This window comes from Gopherus flavomarginatus (genome assembly GCF_025201925.1).
Source record: "Gopherus flavomarginatus isolate rGopFla2 chromosome 1 unlocalized genomic scaffold, rGopFla2.mat.asm SUPER_1_unloc_1, whole genome shotgun sequence".
NCBI lineage: Eukaryota > Metazoa > Chordata > Testudines > Testudinidae > Gopherus > Gopherus flavomarginatus.
The window spans coordinates 35,441-48,541 of NW_026114596.1; the positions used below are offsets into that span (position 1 = coordinate 35,441).

At 45.6% G+C, this 13,101-nt stretch overlaps 1 protein-coding gene across 1 annotated transcript; it reads left to right on the forward strand.

Annotated features, from left to right (window-relative positions):
• The first annotated feature begins 9,203 nt into the window (after positions 1 to 9,203).
• Positions 9,204 to 10,151, forward strand: LOC127040830 (olfactory receptor 52R1-like). The gene has a single exon (XM_050935397.1). The coding sequence runs from the start codon at positions 9,204 to 9,206 to the stop codon at positions 10,149 to 10,151; it is 948 nt and encodes a 315-aa protein (XP_050791354.1).
• Positions 10,152 to 13,101: the final 2,950 nt, after the last annotated feature.

The following is a 13,101-nucleotide window of genomic DNA, read 5'->3' on the forward strand; positions in this document are numbered from 1 at the left end:
GGCAGAGTTCCCCACGGTGTGCCAGAGGCTGGTCTCGGCGGGAGTCACCAGGGTTGGAGACCTCCTGGACTTCGACTGGGGAGACTGGCTGGATCCCCTGACGCTCGCTCAGCGCGTAGGGCTCTCCAGACCTCGTACTCCCCAGCGCGTACTTCAGGATGTGAAGGCCGCTTTACTGCCTGCCTGCTGCTTGGGCTTACCTCGACCGGGTCCTGCGAGAGGGCACGCCCCGCCCACCCTCCACTCCAGGCCACGTGGACATTTTTATCGGGCCCCTGCCCCATGGACCCAATCGGCCCCCTCACCCTTTCACTGCCAGCCGGCTGCACGATGTGCAGCCAGTTCTGTTCCAGGCCTCGCCACAGAAACATCTATACACGCTCGTGCTCCACACCCTTCACCACCTCACCCTCGCGTCCCGTCCCAATATCAAATGGCGGGACCTCCTGCAACCTCTCGAGAGTGAGAAGCCCCAGTGGGCCAGCTTGTACTCTGCCCTGGTCCTGAGGCCCGCCGGGGATGTCAGTTGGCGGCTCCTTCACGGGGCCGTGAGCACGGGCGTGTACTTGGAGCGGTTCACCCCTGTCCCTAACACCTGCCCTTCCTGTGTCAAGAAGGAGACCTTGGCGCACATTTATTTGGAGTGCGCCAGGTAGCAGCCCCTGTTCCGGCTCCTCTTGAATATTTTCTTGTGTTTTTGGTTGCACTTTTCCCCTCACCTTTTTATCTACACGCTCCCCATCCGTGGCCCCACAAAGTCGCAGGATCTCCTTCTCAACCTCCTCTTGGCCCTGGCCAAACTGGCCATCTACAACACCAGGGAGAGGAGGTTGGCTGACGGGATTTCCTGCAACTGTAGAGCCTATTTCCATTCCTTGGTCTGTTCACTCATCCGGGCAGAGTTCCTCTGGGCGGCGTCCACTGGGTCCCTTGACGCCTTTGAGGAGCAGTGGGCCTTGTCCGGGGCTCTCTGCTTGATGTCCTCATCAGGTTCCCTTCGTTTAGCCCTATGACCTCACTCCCGATCCTGTTTTTTCATTAATTTTCCCACGTAATTACTTGGTGTCTCAGACCTGTGGGTCCTCCTCTTAGGCTGGGTGGAGGCCCTTTAGAAGTGGTCGGGCTTCGCCCGCCCACCCCCACTGGATGCCAATAGGACCAGATTCGTGCACCTCACTGGCCTGGGTCTGTCACACTATGTACCAGTATTTCAAATGTGTTTGCTCCTGGGTAACAAGCACAGGAGACTTTACATCCACATCTATACTATAAAGCTGAGATACTATTGATTTAAACTTTCTCTAGTGTACAGAACTTAAGTTGTGATTTTGTTTAATTCTTAGGTAATCAACTTTGATCAGTCCACTATTACATACAATCACTTAAAATCTATCTTTCTGTATCTAATCTGTTTTACATTTTTCAACCTAACAGCACATTGTTTGAAATGTAAAAGGGAAATCTGCTGCAGTGGGGAAGATCTAGGTTGGATATTAGGAAGCACTATTTCACTAGGAGTGTGATGAAGCACTGGAATAAGTTACCTAGGGAGGTGGTGGAATTTCCATCCTTAGAGATTTTAAGGCCCAGCTTGACAAACCTTGGCTGAGATGATTTAGTTGTGCTTGGTCTTGGTTTGAGCAGGGGGTTGGACTAGATGACCTCCCGAGGTCTCTTCCAACCCTAGTCTTCTATAATTCTATGATTCTATGAGAGGCAGACTGGGTAATAAAAAGTTACACTGGTGACACTTTTGATCAGGGCATGATGGTATAAGTCTGTGGTCCCAGGCTGGAGATCTGGGGTGAGCTGGCTGGATCCTCTGTATTGTTGGATCATGAGTGGTTAGTGAAAACACTTATGTAAGTACAGATGGTTCTGTCCCTGTCTGCGAAAGGCTGTGTAAGTGGAAGATCTGAGATGACTGCACCTTGTCAGAGTCTCACAGTGTGAGAAGGGGCCTAGACTGGTTTAGCAGAGGGTTTGGAGGTAACCCCATTCCAGGCTGCACCTGGGAAAGTCCATCATATCGACAAACCACACAGGCCTGGCTAGACCAGAAGTTCATTTCCCTCTTGTCATGTGCTCAGTTAGTGATGGAGAGACCGTGGTTATGGCAGGGAAATCAGGACTGGTGCATTCTGTCTGTCATTCTCAGTGTGACTTTTCCCAATTCACATCTCCCTGTGCCTCAGTTGACCTATCTGTATGATGGGGATGCATTCATAGTGATTTTCCTCTACAAGGTATTTTGAAGATCCTTTACTTAAAGGTGCAACAGGATATGATGATACTCACAGATGAGAATTAAAGATCTGTGATCCATTAGCGACATCCCCACGTACCTGCAAAAAGGGATCAGGTCTCCCATCAGTCATTTCTCTCTCGATATCTCTGTCTGCTACAACGTATCCCACCTTGGCATTTACAGGGTGTCAGGCCCTGTGGAGATCTAGGTATTAGCCCTAGTTTTCTTAGCAATCAACTATAATTTTTACATATACACAAGTGCACAGAGCAGCCAATTCCTCTTTGACTCAGTGGAGAGCCCAAGAGTTCTCATCTCCCTTTGGGAAGGACTCTTAATTATTGTTTACTCCTATAGCTGGATAAAGAACACAGAAGAACAGAAAGGGAATGAAAATATTGGCTAGAGTGCTTCTGTGTCCAGCCTGTTTCCATTTAGATGACCCTTCTCCCCTAGAGGCTGGATGAACCTGCACTGGGATTGCACAGAGCTATAATATAAAGAGTGCACATCTCTGTGTCAGCTCTCAGTATGGGATGCTGCTGCAGATGCTGGAGTGAGAGAGGTGTGGGAACCGGCTACCTGAGGGGGATTCCCAGGGAAGACGCTTCCTTCTCATTATTCACAGGTACCCATCTCCTGCTGAGGAGCTCACCTACCTGACAAACCTAATAGAACATGGGTGTTCTGGGATAGAGATTAGGTCTGTGATCCTTTCCGCTCTGCGCAACCATTAAATACCCTAGGACTCTGGATAGAGGTGGTGAGTTCACTCTAGTATAACTGGCCAAATTGTCCCTCTTTGCTGCCCTCTCCATGCAGGGCTGGCTTTAGGCACCAGCCCTCCAAGCATGTGCTTAGGGCGGCACTTTCTAAGGGGCGGCAAACCGGCTCCTCCCCTTTTTTTTCTTTTAATGCTTGGAGTGACAAAAAGCCACTCACCTTGTCAGCGCACGAGCCGGGATCCACGCCCCCTGCCCAGCCTGGTGGCGCCCTGCACAGCCCACTCAAGCGGAGAAATGCTGCACCGTCCTGGGAATACTCAGAGCTGCAACTGCAGCAGGACCTCTCCCCCCTTCCTACATCTCGGGCCCCGATTCCCTCCCTCCCCGGCTCCTCACACACTCTGGGAGCCCCTCTTGCAGCCACAGCCCGGGCTCGGCTCTACCTCCCTCCCCAGCTCCTCACACTCTTAGGGAGCCCCTCTCACCACCGCAGCAGCCTATGCTCGGCTCCAGGGCCCGGGCTGCAGCGGCGAGAGTTGCTCCCGGAGTGTGTGAGGAGCCGGGGAGGGAGGGAAGTGGGTCCCCTAGAGCCAAACCCAGGCTGTGGTGGCGAGAGGAGATCCTGGAGTGTGTAAGGAGCGGGGAAGGGAGGGAAGCGGGTCCCCTGGAGCCAAGCCCAGGCTGTGGTGGCTAGAGGGGATCCTGGAGTGTGTGAGGAGGTGAGCGGCTGGCTGGGCTCGTTGGAGCTGAGCAGGTAGCCCCGCAGCCATAGATCCTTGTCTTACCACCCGACGGGGCTGGGCCAGGGCGTGGTGAGGCTGAAGATCAGCAGGTTCGGGGGGCTCTCCAGGTGCCCGGCCACCAGCATGTCAGGAGTGAGGGCAGTGAACACGAACTGATCCACCTCGGCCACCAGCAGCACCACAAAGCCCAGGGAGGGGGCCGTGTTCTCCGTGCCGCCCCACAGCTGCACTGCCACTTGGAAGTACTCCCGCTCCACGCCGCCCAGCAGCTCCACCTCCATGGGGATGGAGCCACGGCTGGGCCAGAGCTCAGCCGCCGTGTGCTGGTAGCGGATCCCACATTTGGGGGTGGGGAGCCTAGTGCTGGGGCGGCTGGGATATGGATCCGGGGGGAGAGAGATCAGTGCTGGGGTGGCAGAGGGGGCACTGGTGAGCGGAGGGGTGAGGGGCAGCCAAAAACATTTTTGCTTGGGGCCACAAAAAATCTAGACCCGGCCCTGCCTCCATGCCAAGCTGATGACTCCCAGCCCCAATGTGTCTGTATTTCAGTGACACAGTGGAGTTTTCAGCATGAAAGGTGTTAGTAGATGTCCAATACAAGGCCAAATTCGGAGGCTATGGACCAGAGTTTGCTCAGGCACCACCAAGGCAAAAAAGCCTCCTTGGAGCTGGAACTCAGAAAAGATCTCAGGAGCCAGATGTGTGTTAATACACAGAGAGTGTCGCCTCCTGTTGTTGGATTTCAGGGCTTGGCTGGAAAGCATAGAGGTGATAGTGTTCCTCACTGGAATAATTATACAATTTTTTTCTACATGGGCAAGACATGTTTTCTCCTAGCTTTTTAATGAAATTAATTGAACTGTTATGGCTGAAACTTTCAAAAAACAATTCAGCCAGAAGCAGAAACCCAGTATGGGAATTTTTCAATACAAACAGTGACAGTTTGATAAACTTAAAAGCAACTGAAAATAAGGTCTTCAAATTGAACGTGTCAGACTGCCCTAACTAAAATAGTGCCACCATCACGATGTAGAATGGCCAATCCTAAGAAAATAAGAACATAAGAATGGTCATAATGGGTCAGATCAAGGGCCAATCTAGTATCCTCTCTTCTAACAGTGGCCAGTGCCAGGTGCTCCAGAAGGAATGAACAGAACAGGCAATCATCAAGTGATCCATCTCCTGTCGTTCATTCCCAGCCTCTGGCAAACAGAGGTTAGGGACATCTTCCCTGCCGATCCTGGCTAATAGCCATTGTTGGACCTATCCTCCATGAATTTATCTAGTTCTTTTTTGAACCCTTTTATTTCTTGGCCTTCAAAACATCCTCTGGCAAAGAGTTCCACAGGTTTGCGCATTGTGTAAAAAAATACTTTATTTGTTTTAAACCTGCTGCCTATAAATTTCATTTGGTCACCCTTAGTTCTTGTGTTATAAGAAGGAATAAACTATCTACTTTCTCTACACCAATCATGAGTTTACACACCTCAGGCATATCCTCCCTTAGTTGCAGCTGGACACTGAGTGGATTTTTTCAGAAAACTGTCCACAATGACTCCAAGATCTCTTTCTTGAATGGTAAAAGGTAATTTAGCCCCCATCATTTTATATGTGTAGTAGAGATTATGCTTTCTAATGTGCATTACTCTGCAATTATCAATATTTAATTTCATCTGCCATTTGGTTGCCTAGTCATGCAGTTTTGAGAGATCCTTTAATTGTTCTTTGCATTTGGCCTGGGTCTTAAGAATCTTCAGAAATTTTTTGTATCATCTGCAAATTTTGCAGCCTCACTGTTTACCACCTTTTCGAGATCATTTAGGAATATGTTGAATAGGACTGGTCCCAGAACAGACATCTGGGGGACACCACCATTTACCTCTCTCCATTGTGAAAACTGACCATTTACAACATTTATATTATCCTTTGTTTCCTATCTTTTAGCCAGCTACCAATCCATGAGAGAACCTCCCCTTTATTTTCTGGCAGTTTAAGAGCCTTTCGTGAAGGAACTTGTCAAAGGCTTTATGAAAATCTAAGTACCCTATATCCACCAGATATCCCTTATCCACGTGCTTATTAACCCCATCAAACAATTCTAGTAGATTGGTGAGGCACGATTTCCCTTTACAAAACACATGCTTACTCTTCCCAAACAAATTCATGTATCTACATGTCTGACAATATTGTTCTTTATTATAGTTTCAACCACTTTGCCCGGCACTGAAGTCAAGCTTACCAGCCTATAATTGCTGGGGTCACCTCTAGAGCCCTTTTTAAAATATTGGCATCACATTAGCTATGTTCTAGTCATCTGTTACAGAAGCGTATATTTTCTCCACAATGACATTATTAACCCCAGTTCTCTCAGCTTCTCATCGTATAAGTCTTGTACACCAGCCCCCTAATCATTTCCGTTACCCTCCACTAGACTCTCTCCAATTTGTTCACATCCTTTCTGTAGAGGCGGGACCAAAACTGGATATAATACTCCAGTTGTGGCCTTACCAGTGCTGAATAGAGGGGAATAATCACTTCCCTCAATCTGCTGGCAATGCTTCTATTAATACAGCCCAATAAGTCGTTAGCCTTCTTGGCAACAAGAGCACACTGCTGACTCCTATCCAGATTCTCATCCACTGTAATCCCCGGGTCCTTTTCTGTGGAACTGCTGCTTAGTCAGCTTGTAGCAGTGCATGGGATTCTTCCTTCCTAAGTGCAGGCCTCTGCACTTGTCTTTGTTGAACATCATCAGATTTCTTTTAGCCCAATCCTCCAATTTGTCTAGCTCACTCTGGACACTATCTCTACCCTCCAGCATATCTACCTCTCCCCCATCTTAATTTCATCGGCAAACTTTCAGAGGGTGCAATTAATCCTATCATCCAGATCATTGATAAAGGTGTTGAACAAAACTCCGCTTCATACCTCTTGCCAGCTAGACACAGAGCCACTGATCACTGCCCTCTGAGCCCGACAATCTAGCCAGATTTCTATCCACTTCATAGTCTATTAATCTAGTAATCCATACTTGTTTATCTTGCTGGCAAGATTACTGTTGGAGATGATATCAAAAGCTTTCCTAAAGTCAAGATATATCATGTCTACTGCTTTCCCCATATCCACAGAGCCAGCTATCTCATCATAGAAGGCAATCATGTTGGTCAGGCATGACTTGCCCATGGTGAATTCATGTTGATTGTTCCTGATCACCTCCCTCTCTCCAAGTGCTTCAGAACTGATTCCTTGAGGACCTACTCCACGATTTTTCAAGGGACTGAGGGGAGGCTGACTTGCCTGTAGTTCCCTGGAGCCTTTTTCCAGTCATCCAGGACCTCCTCCAATCGTTATGAGTTTTCAAAGATAATAGCCAATGGCTCTGCAGACAAATCAGCCAGCTACTCTAACACGCACAGATGCAGTTCATCCGGCACCATGGACTTGTTGTCTTCCAGCTTTTCTAAATAGTCCTGAACCACTTCTTTCTCCACAGAGGGCTGGTCACCTCCTCCCCATGCTGTGCTGACCAGTATAGCAGTCTGGGAGCCGACCTTGTTCGTGAAGACAGGGGCAAAAAAATCATTGAGTACTTTAGCTTTTTCTACATCCTCTGTCACTAGGTTGCCTCCCCCATTTGGTAAGGGGCCCACATTTTCTCTGACCTTCTTCTTGTTCCTAACATACCTGAAGAAACTCTACTGGTTACTCTTAACATATCTTGCTAGCTGCAACTCCAAGTGTGATTTGGCCTTCCTGATTTCACTCCTGCATACCTGAGAAATATTTTTATATTCCTCTCCCTGGATATTTGTCCAAGCTTCCACTTCTTTTTACCTCTTTTTTGTGTTTAAGATCAGCAAGGATTTCACTATTAAGCCAAGCTGGCTGCCCGCCATATTTACTATTCTTTCTACACATCGGGATGGTTTGTTCCTGCAACCTCAATAAGGATTCTTTAAAATACAGCCAGATTTCCTGGACTCCTTTCTCCCTCATGTTATTCTCCCATTATACATTCAAGTTATTATGGTGTCTTTAAAAAGTTTCCAAGCAGCTTGCAGGGATTTCACTTTGGCGCTCTAAAATTTCATTTCTGTTTAACTAACCTCCTCATTTTTGTGTAGTTCCCCATTCTGAAATTGAAATGTGCTCAACTTATTACTACATCAAGAATTGCCTCTCCTCATGTGGGTTCCCAGAATAGCTTCTCCCAGAATCATCCTATCCTCAGGTGACATGTACCCAGTCAATGTGGGGATAGTTGAAATCCCCCATTATCAATTAGTCTTTTTATTTTAATAGCCTATTTAATTGCCCTGAGTATTTCATAGTCTTGATCACAATCCTGCTCAGGCTGTCTGTAGTATACCCCTACCGCTGTATTCTTATTATAAGACATGAAATTTCTATCCATAGAGATTCTGTGGCACAATTTGATTCAGTTAAGGTTTGTACTTCATTTGATTCTACACTTTTTTTCACATATATCACTACTTCCCTGCCAGCACAACCTCTTCTGTCCTTCCAATATATTAGTACCCTTGTATTACTGTGTCCCATTGATTATCCTCATTCCAACAAGTTTCTGTGATGCCTCTTATATCAATATCCTCATGTGATATGAGGCACTCTAGTTTGCCCAATTTGTTATTTAGAATTTTAGCATTGGTGTATAAGCATTTTAAAATCTTGAGTCCTTATAACTGTCTATCAGTACAGGATGTAATTAAATGGGACACTTTTTCATTTGATTGTTTCTCATGAGATCCTGCCTGTATTTTATCATTTTCCATATTCTCATCCTCAGTAAGACTTAGAGAATCTCCATTTATAGATCAGACCCTTAGGGATGTCTCTGTCTTTACCACGTTCCTCTGCACCTGTCAGCTTTCCCCGAACTCTTATTTTAAAAACTTCTCTATGACTTTTTTAGTTGTAAGTCCCAGCAATCTGTTTGCATTTCGGTTCAGGTGGAGCACATTCTTCCTGTATAGACTCCCCCTTTCTTAAAAGTGTTCCCAATTGTGAATCCCTTTCAGCTAAACCTTTTAATCCAATAATGGCTGAGCGACAGAGTGGGGATTCAGTCTTGACAGGAACAATATGGATAAACAGTATGCAGAAGCATGTTTCCTGCAGGTGCCTATTAAGGTTTCTCAGACTATGACATGTAGGAATTAGTGATGCAAGGGGCCCCTTAAAATTTGGAATTGGCATTAGTAGGGTCTGTTGCTCATAATTCATTTCTCTGAATAATGACAATGTCATTTTTCAGTGTGTGAAGAGCGACCAATCTGCTTCACCCATGGGAAGAGCCTCCCGTTAGCATAGGAAGTAGTGTCTCACATTAACATTGTCTCTCCTTCCAGGCATTTGTACAGCGACCATCACCTGAGAGCCTGGGAACATACAGAAAGTTTGGGGAACGTACAGTACATGCAGGAGAGATTGTTCTGCTTTAGAACTGGTCACCTTCTCCCCTACTGCATGTCAGATTCCAACACAACCCACTTCACCAACCCCTCCACCTTCATCCTGCTGGGCATTCCTGGCCTGGAGGCTGCCTATGTCTGGATCTCCATCCTCTTCTGCACCATGTATGTCACAGCAATCTTGGGGAACTTCACCATCCTGTTCACTGTGAAGACAGAGCCGAGTCTCCATGGGCCCATGTACTATTTCCTCTGCATGCTGGCCATCACCGACTTGGTTGAATGTACGTCCATTGTACCCAAAATGCTGAGCATCTTCTGGTTCAATTCCAGAGAGATAGATTTCAGGTCTTGCCTCACTCAGCTGTATTTCATTCACTGCTTTAAAGGTATGGAGTCTGGGATCTTCGTGGCCATGGCTTTGGATCGCTACGTGGCCATCTGTGATCCCCTGAGACATTCCACCCTCCTAACAAAGTCTATTGTGGCTAAGATTGGCCTGGCCATGATGCTGCGCAGTGGTTTGCTTGCATTGCCATTTCCATTACTGGTAAGGCAGTGGCCTTATTGCAGAACCAACATCATCCCCCAGCCGTACTGCGCACACATAGCCGTGGTGAAGCTGGCCTGTGCTGACACCCGCATCAGTAGCTACTATGGCCTCTTTGTGGTACTCTGTGTGATGGGCCTGGATGCGATTTTCATTGCCCTGTCTTACACCCAGATCCTGAGGGCCATCTTCAGCCTCCCCACAAAGGATGCCCGGATCAAGACTTTTGGGACCTGCATCTCCCACCTTTGTTCCATCTTAGCCTTTTACATCCCAAGTCTCTTCTTCTCCCTCATGTACCGGTTTGTTCAGAATGTACCCCTGCATTTCCACATTCTCATTGCCAATGTTTACCTCTTGATGCCCCCTGTGCTAAATCCCATCATCTACGGGGTGAGGACTAAACAGATCCGGGACAGGCTGCTCCAGCTCTTTACTCGTAAAGGGACCTAAAATTTTCTTCTAGTGCTCTGGCTTTCAGACCTCCAAGCAGAACTGGCTAGTGATGTGGTCCTGGAGAGTCAGAGAGACGTTAAATCCTTTTCTGACCTTACTATGCTGTTTTGGTGTAGAAAATTAGGGAATTGATCTATATACAATTCATAGAGTTGACACCTCTCAAATTGTTGGTAAATGCTCCACCTCTTCAGTTGTGGCCCCACCCCTGTCACATGAAAAAGAGCCATTTCATATTTTCTTAGGAATGGCAATTTTTTCCAGTTTTTTAGGTCTCACCTCAAATTGCTAAAACCATTCAATCATTGCTTCAACAGATAATCATTCATAAGTTTATCTCAATAGGCAACTCTCAAATCTGCCCAGTACAAAGAACAAATGGGTCGTGTCATCTTACCATCGACTATCAAAAGTTGAATCAAGTAACTCCAGCTTGTACAGCTGTTGTATGCAAAATGCCTGACCTGATTAAATCTATCAATCCCGAAGGAAAATGGTTTTCTACCATGTGTCTAAGAAAAGCCAATGTTGCCCAGCTTTCACAGTAGAAGGGGGTCAGTTTCCATTTCAAGTCTGGCCCCAAGGGCTACATATTAATTCATCCATTTTCCATGGGTAAATGAAATGAATTTTGTCAAGGTTTTCAGAACCCTCTGTTCTATTTAAATATGTAGATGACATTTGCTTAGCAACAGAAACTCAAGAGAAACACCTAGAGTGTCAGCTGAACTTTTTCAAATCATCAAGGACACAGGATTAATGGTCCAAGCAGTTTCCTCTCTGGGTATCACATTTTCTCAAGGAGGTCGATCATCTGCACACCAAAAGATGGATTCAGTTCGGGAACTACCCATGCCCACTAACATAACTGCTTTACATTCGTTCTTAGGTTTAGCAGGATACCATCGAAACTTCATCCCTAACTTTGCTCACAGTGCACTTCCACTCTATAAACTCTTGAAAAAAGAAATTGCTTGAATTTGGACAAACAAACATGCAAACATAGGGAAATGACCTATTTGGTACATGACGTACCATCAGAAGGCCATCAAGTGGTGGGAGAAAAACATGCAGTGCCTCAACTCGATAGGTTGGTGGCCATGCATGAAGGCAAATGTACATCCGTACAGTGAAAATTGTTCAGTTTGTTCAGAGAATAATCCTACTCCAACAAAATAGAATGCTCCTTTAAGATCCCAAATATATGAAGTTCCATGAAAACCAATACCTTCTGGTTGTCATTAATCCATTCTATAAATAGGCGGAAGCATTTCTTTAAAAGCAAATACGCTGTAGCCACAGCAGAGGCTCTAACTGACCAAGTATTTTCTTATTGACAACTCCCTGCTAGGGTGGAGTCAGACAGTGGAACACAGTTTACTGAACAAGTTTTCCAAAAAGGCCTACATTTATTAAGAGTGCAACAAAAATTGGATATTCCATACAGATCTCAATAATCAGGGATGGTAGAGCGAAAAAATCATACCATCAAACATACATTTCAAAAGCTGGTAGATGCTAATGGACACAGCTGAGACACCCTGAATCCTCTCTTTTTAATAGCATTCAGGGAAACTCCAGCTGCCTCCACAAATCATACACCCGGTGAGGTTATAACTAAACAAACTACGCACATGCCAGAGCATCTTTTATATCATGCCAGCGGCACACAGCTAAAGGGAGTAAAGCTTGAAACCCTTCTGCAAGCATTACAGAAACATCTGAATCAGGTAGTTTGCAAATTGGAAAAATTCAAATGAAAGGCAAGAGCCTATTTTGACAAAATTAAAAAAAAAAAAAAGCTTGTGAGGTTGGAAACCAGGTTACGCTTTTATTCTATGGTGGATCTGAACACAACTTATGTAACCCATAAACTTGGCTATAGACTATTGTGGACAGATTAAGTGCCTCTGTGTATAAAATCAAAATTGTACCAAGTACCGAAAAAGGAGATAAATATCACAATGCGAATCAGCTAAAGCAGTATCTGAAGGGAAATATCTCTCCACAGGCACCAGAACCAAAGATGGTGCAAGAAAGCCAACACAAAAGAGCTCAGTGACAGACACAATAAAAATGCCACTCGCACCCACAGTAACCCTGTATGTCTGCTTAAATGCTGCAGATGAGCTGAATCACAGGCAGGTTCTCCACCAGAGACACAAATGGTTGCAGTGGAGCAAAATGTTATGGTGGGACTAAACTCAGATTTGCCTATTAAGGTTTAAAATTCACAGATAACAGTGACTTGAGTACAAGAAAGAGTAAAACCAGGCCAAGAGTCATTTAAAACACCAGGCCTGTCAACTGAGATTTTCTTTAAATGGAATTACCCACCAGACCAAGAACAATTCATAGTTAAAATTTGAGACAGGACACTCTTTACCGCACGTAACAATGTGTAAGGTACACAATCTTATGTCAGATTTGTATAGACTAGGGTTACATGTAACATTAAAAGATAAACAAAAACTTGTATTATGGAAAAATTTCCCACAGAAACATACTGTTGCCCAGAGACATTAAGTAGCCGAATGACTCTTCATAGATTTTATCAACAAGTCAAAGGAAAAGTAGGGATACATATAGTTCTTGCATATGATATAGAAGAAAATAAACAAAAACCTTATGTAGATTGGAAAAAGGATCGTTCCTTTACTGAAGATACGATAGTCAACCAGACGAAGGACAATTCATATATAATATTTTGGACGGAACACTGTTAACTGCATGGACTAATGACACAATTGTAATAATCATAGAATCATAGAATATTAGGGTTGGAAGAGACCTCAGGAGGTCATCTAGTCCAACCCCGTGCTCAAAGCAGGACCAACACCAAATAAATCATCCCAGCCAAGGCTTTGTCAAGCTGGGCCTTAAAAACCTCTAAAGATGGAGATACCACCCTCTTCCTAGGGAACCCATTCCAGTGCTTCAGCACTCT

Coding starts and splice junctions, on each gene's coding strand:
- LOC127040830 (XM_050935397.1), top strand. CDS start 9,204: ATGTCAGATTCCAACACAACCCACTTCACCAACCCCTCCACCTTCATC.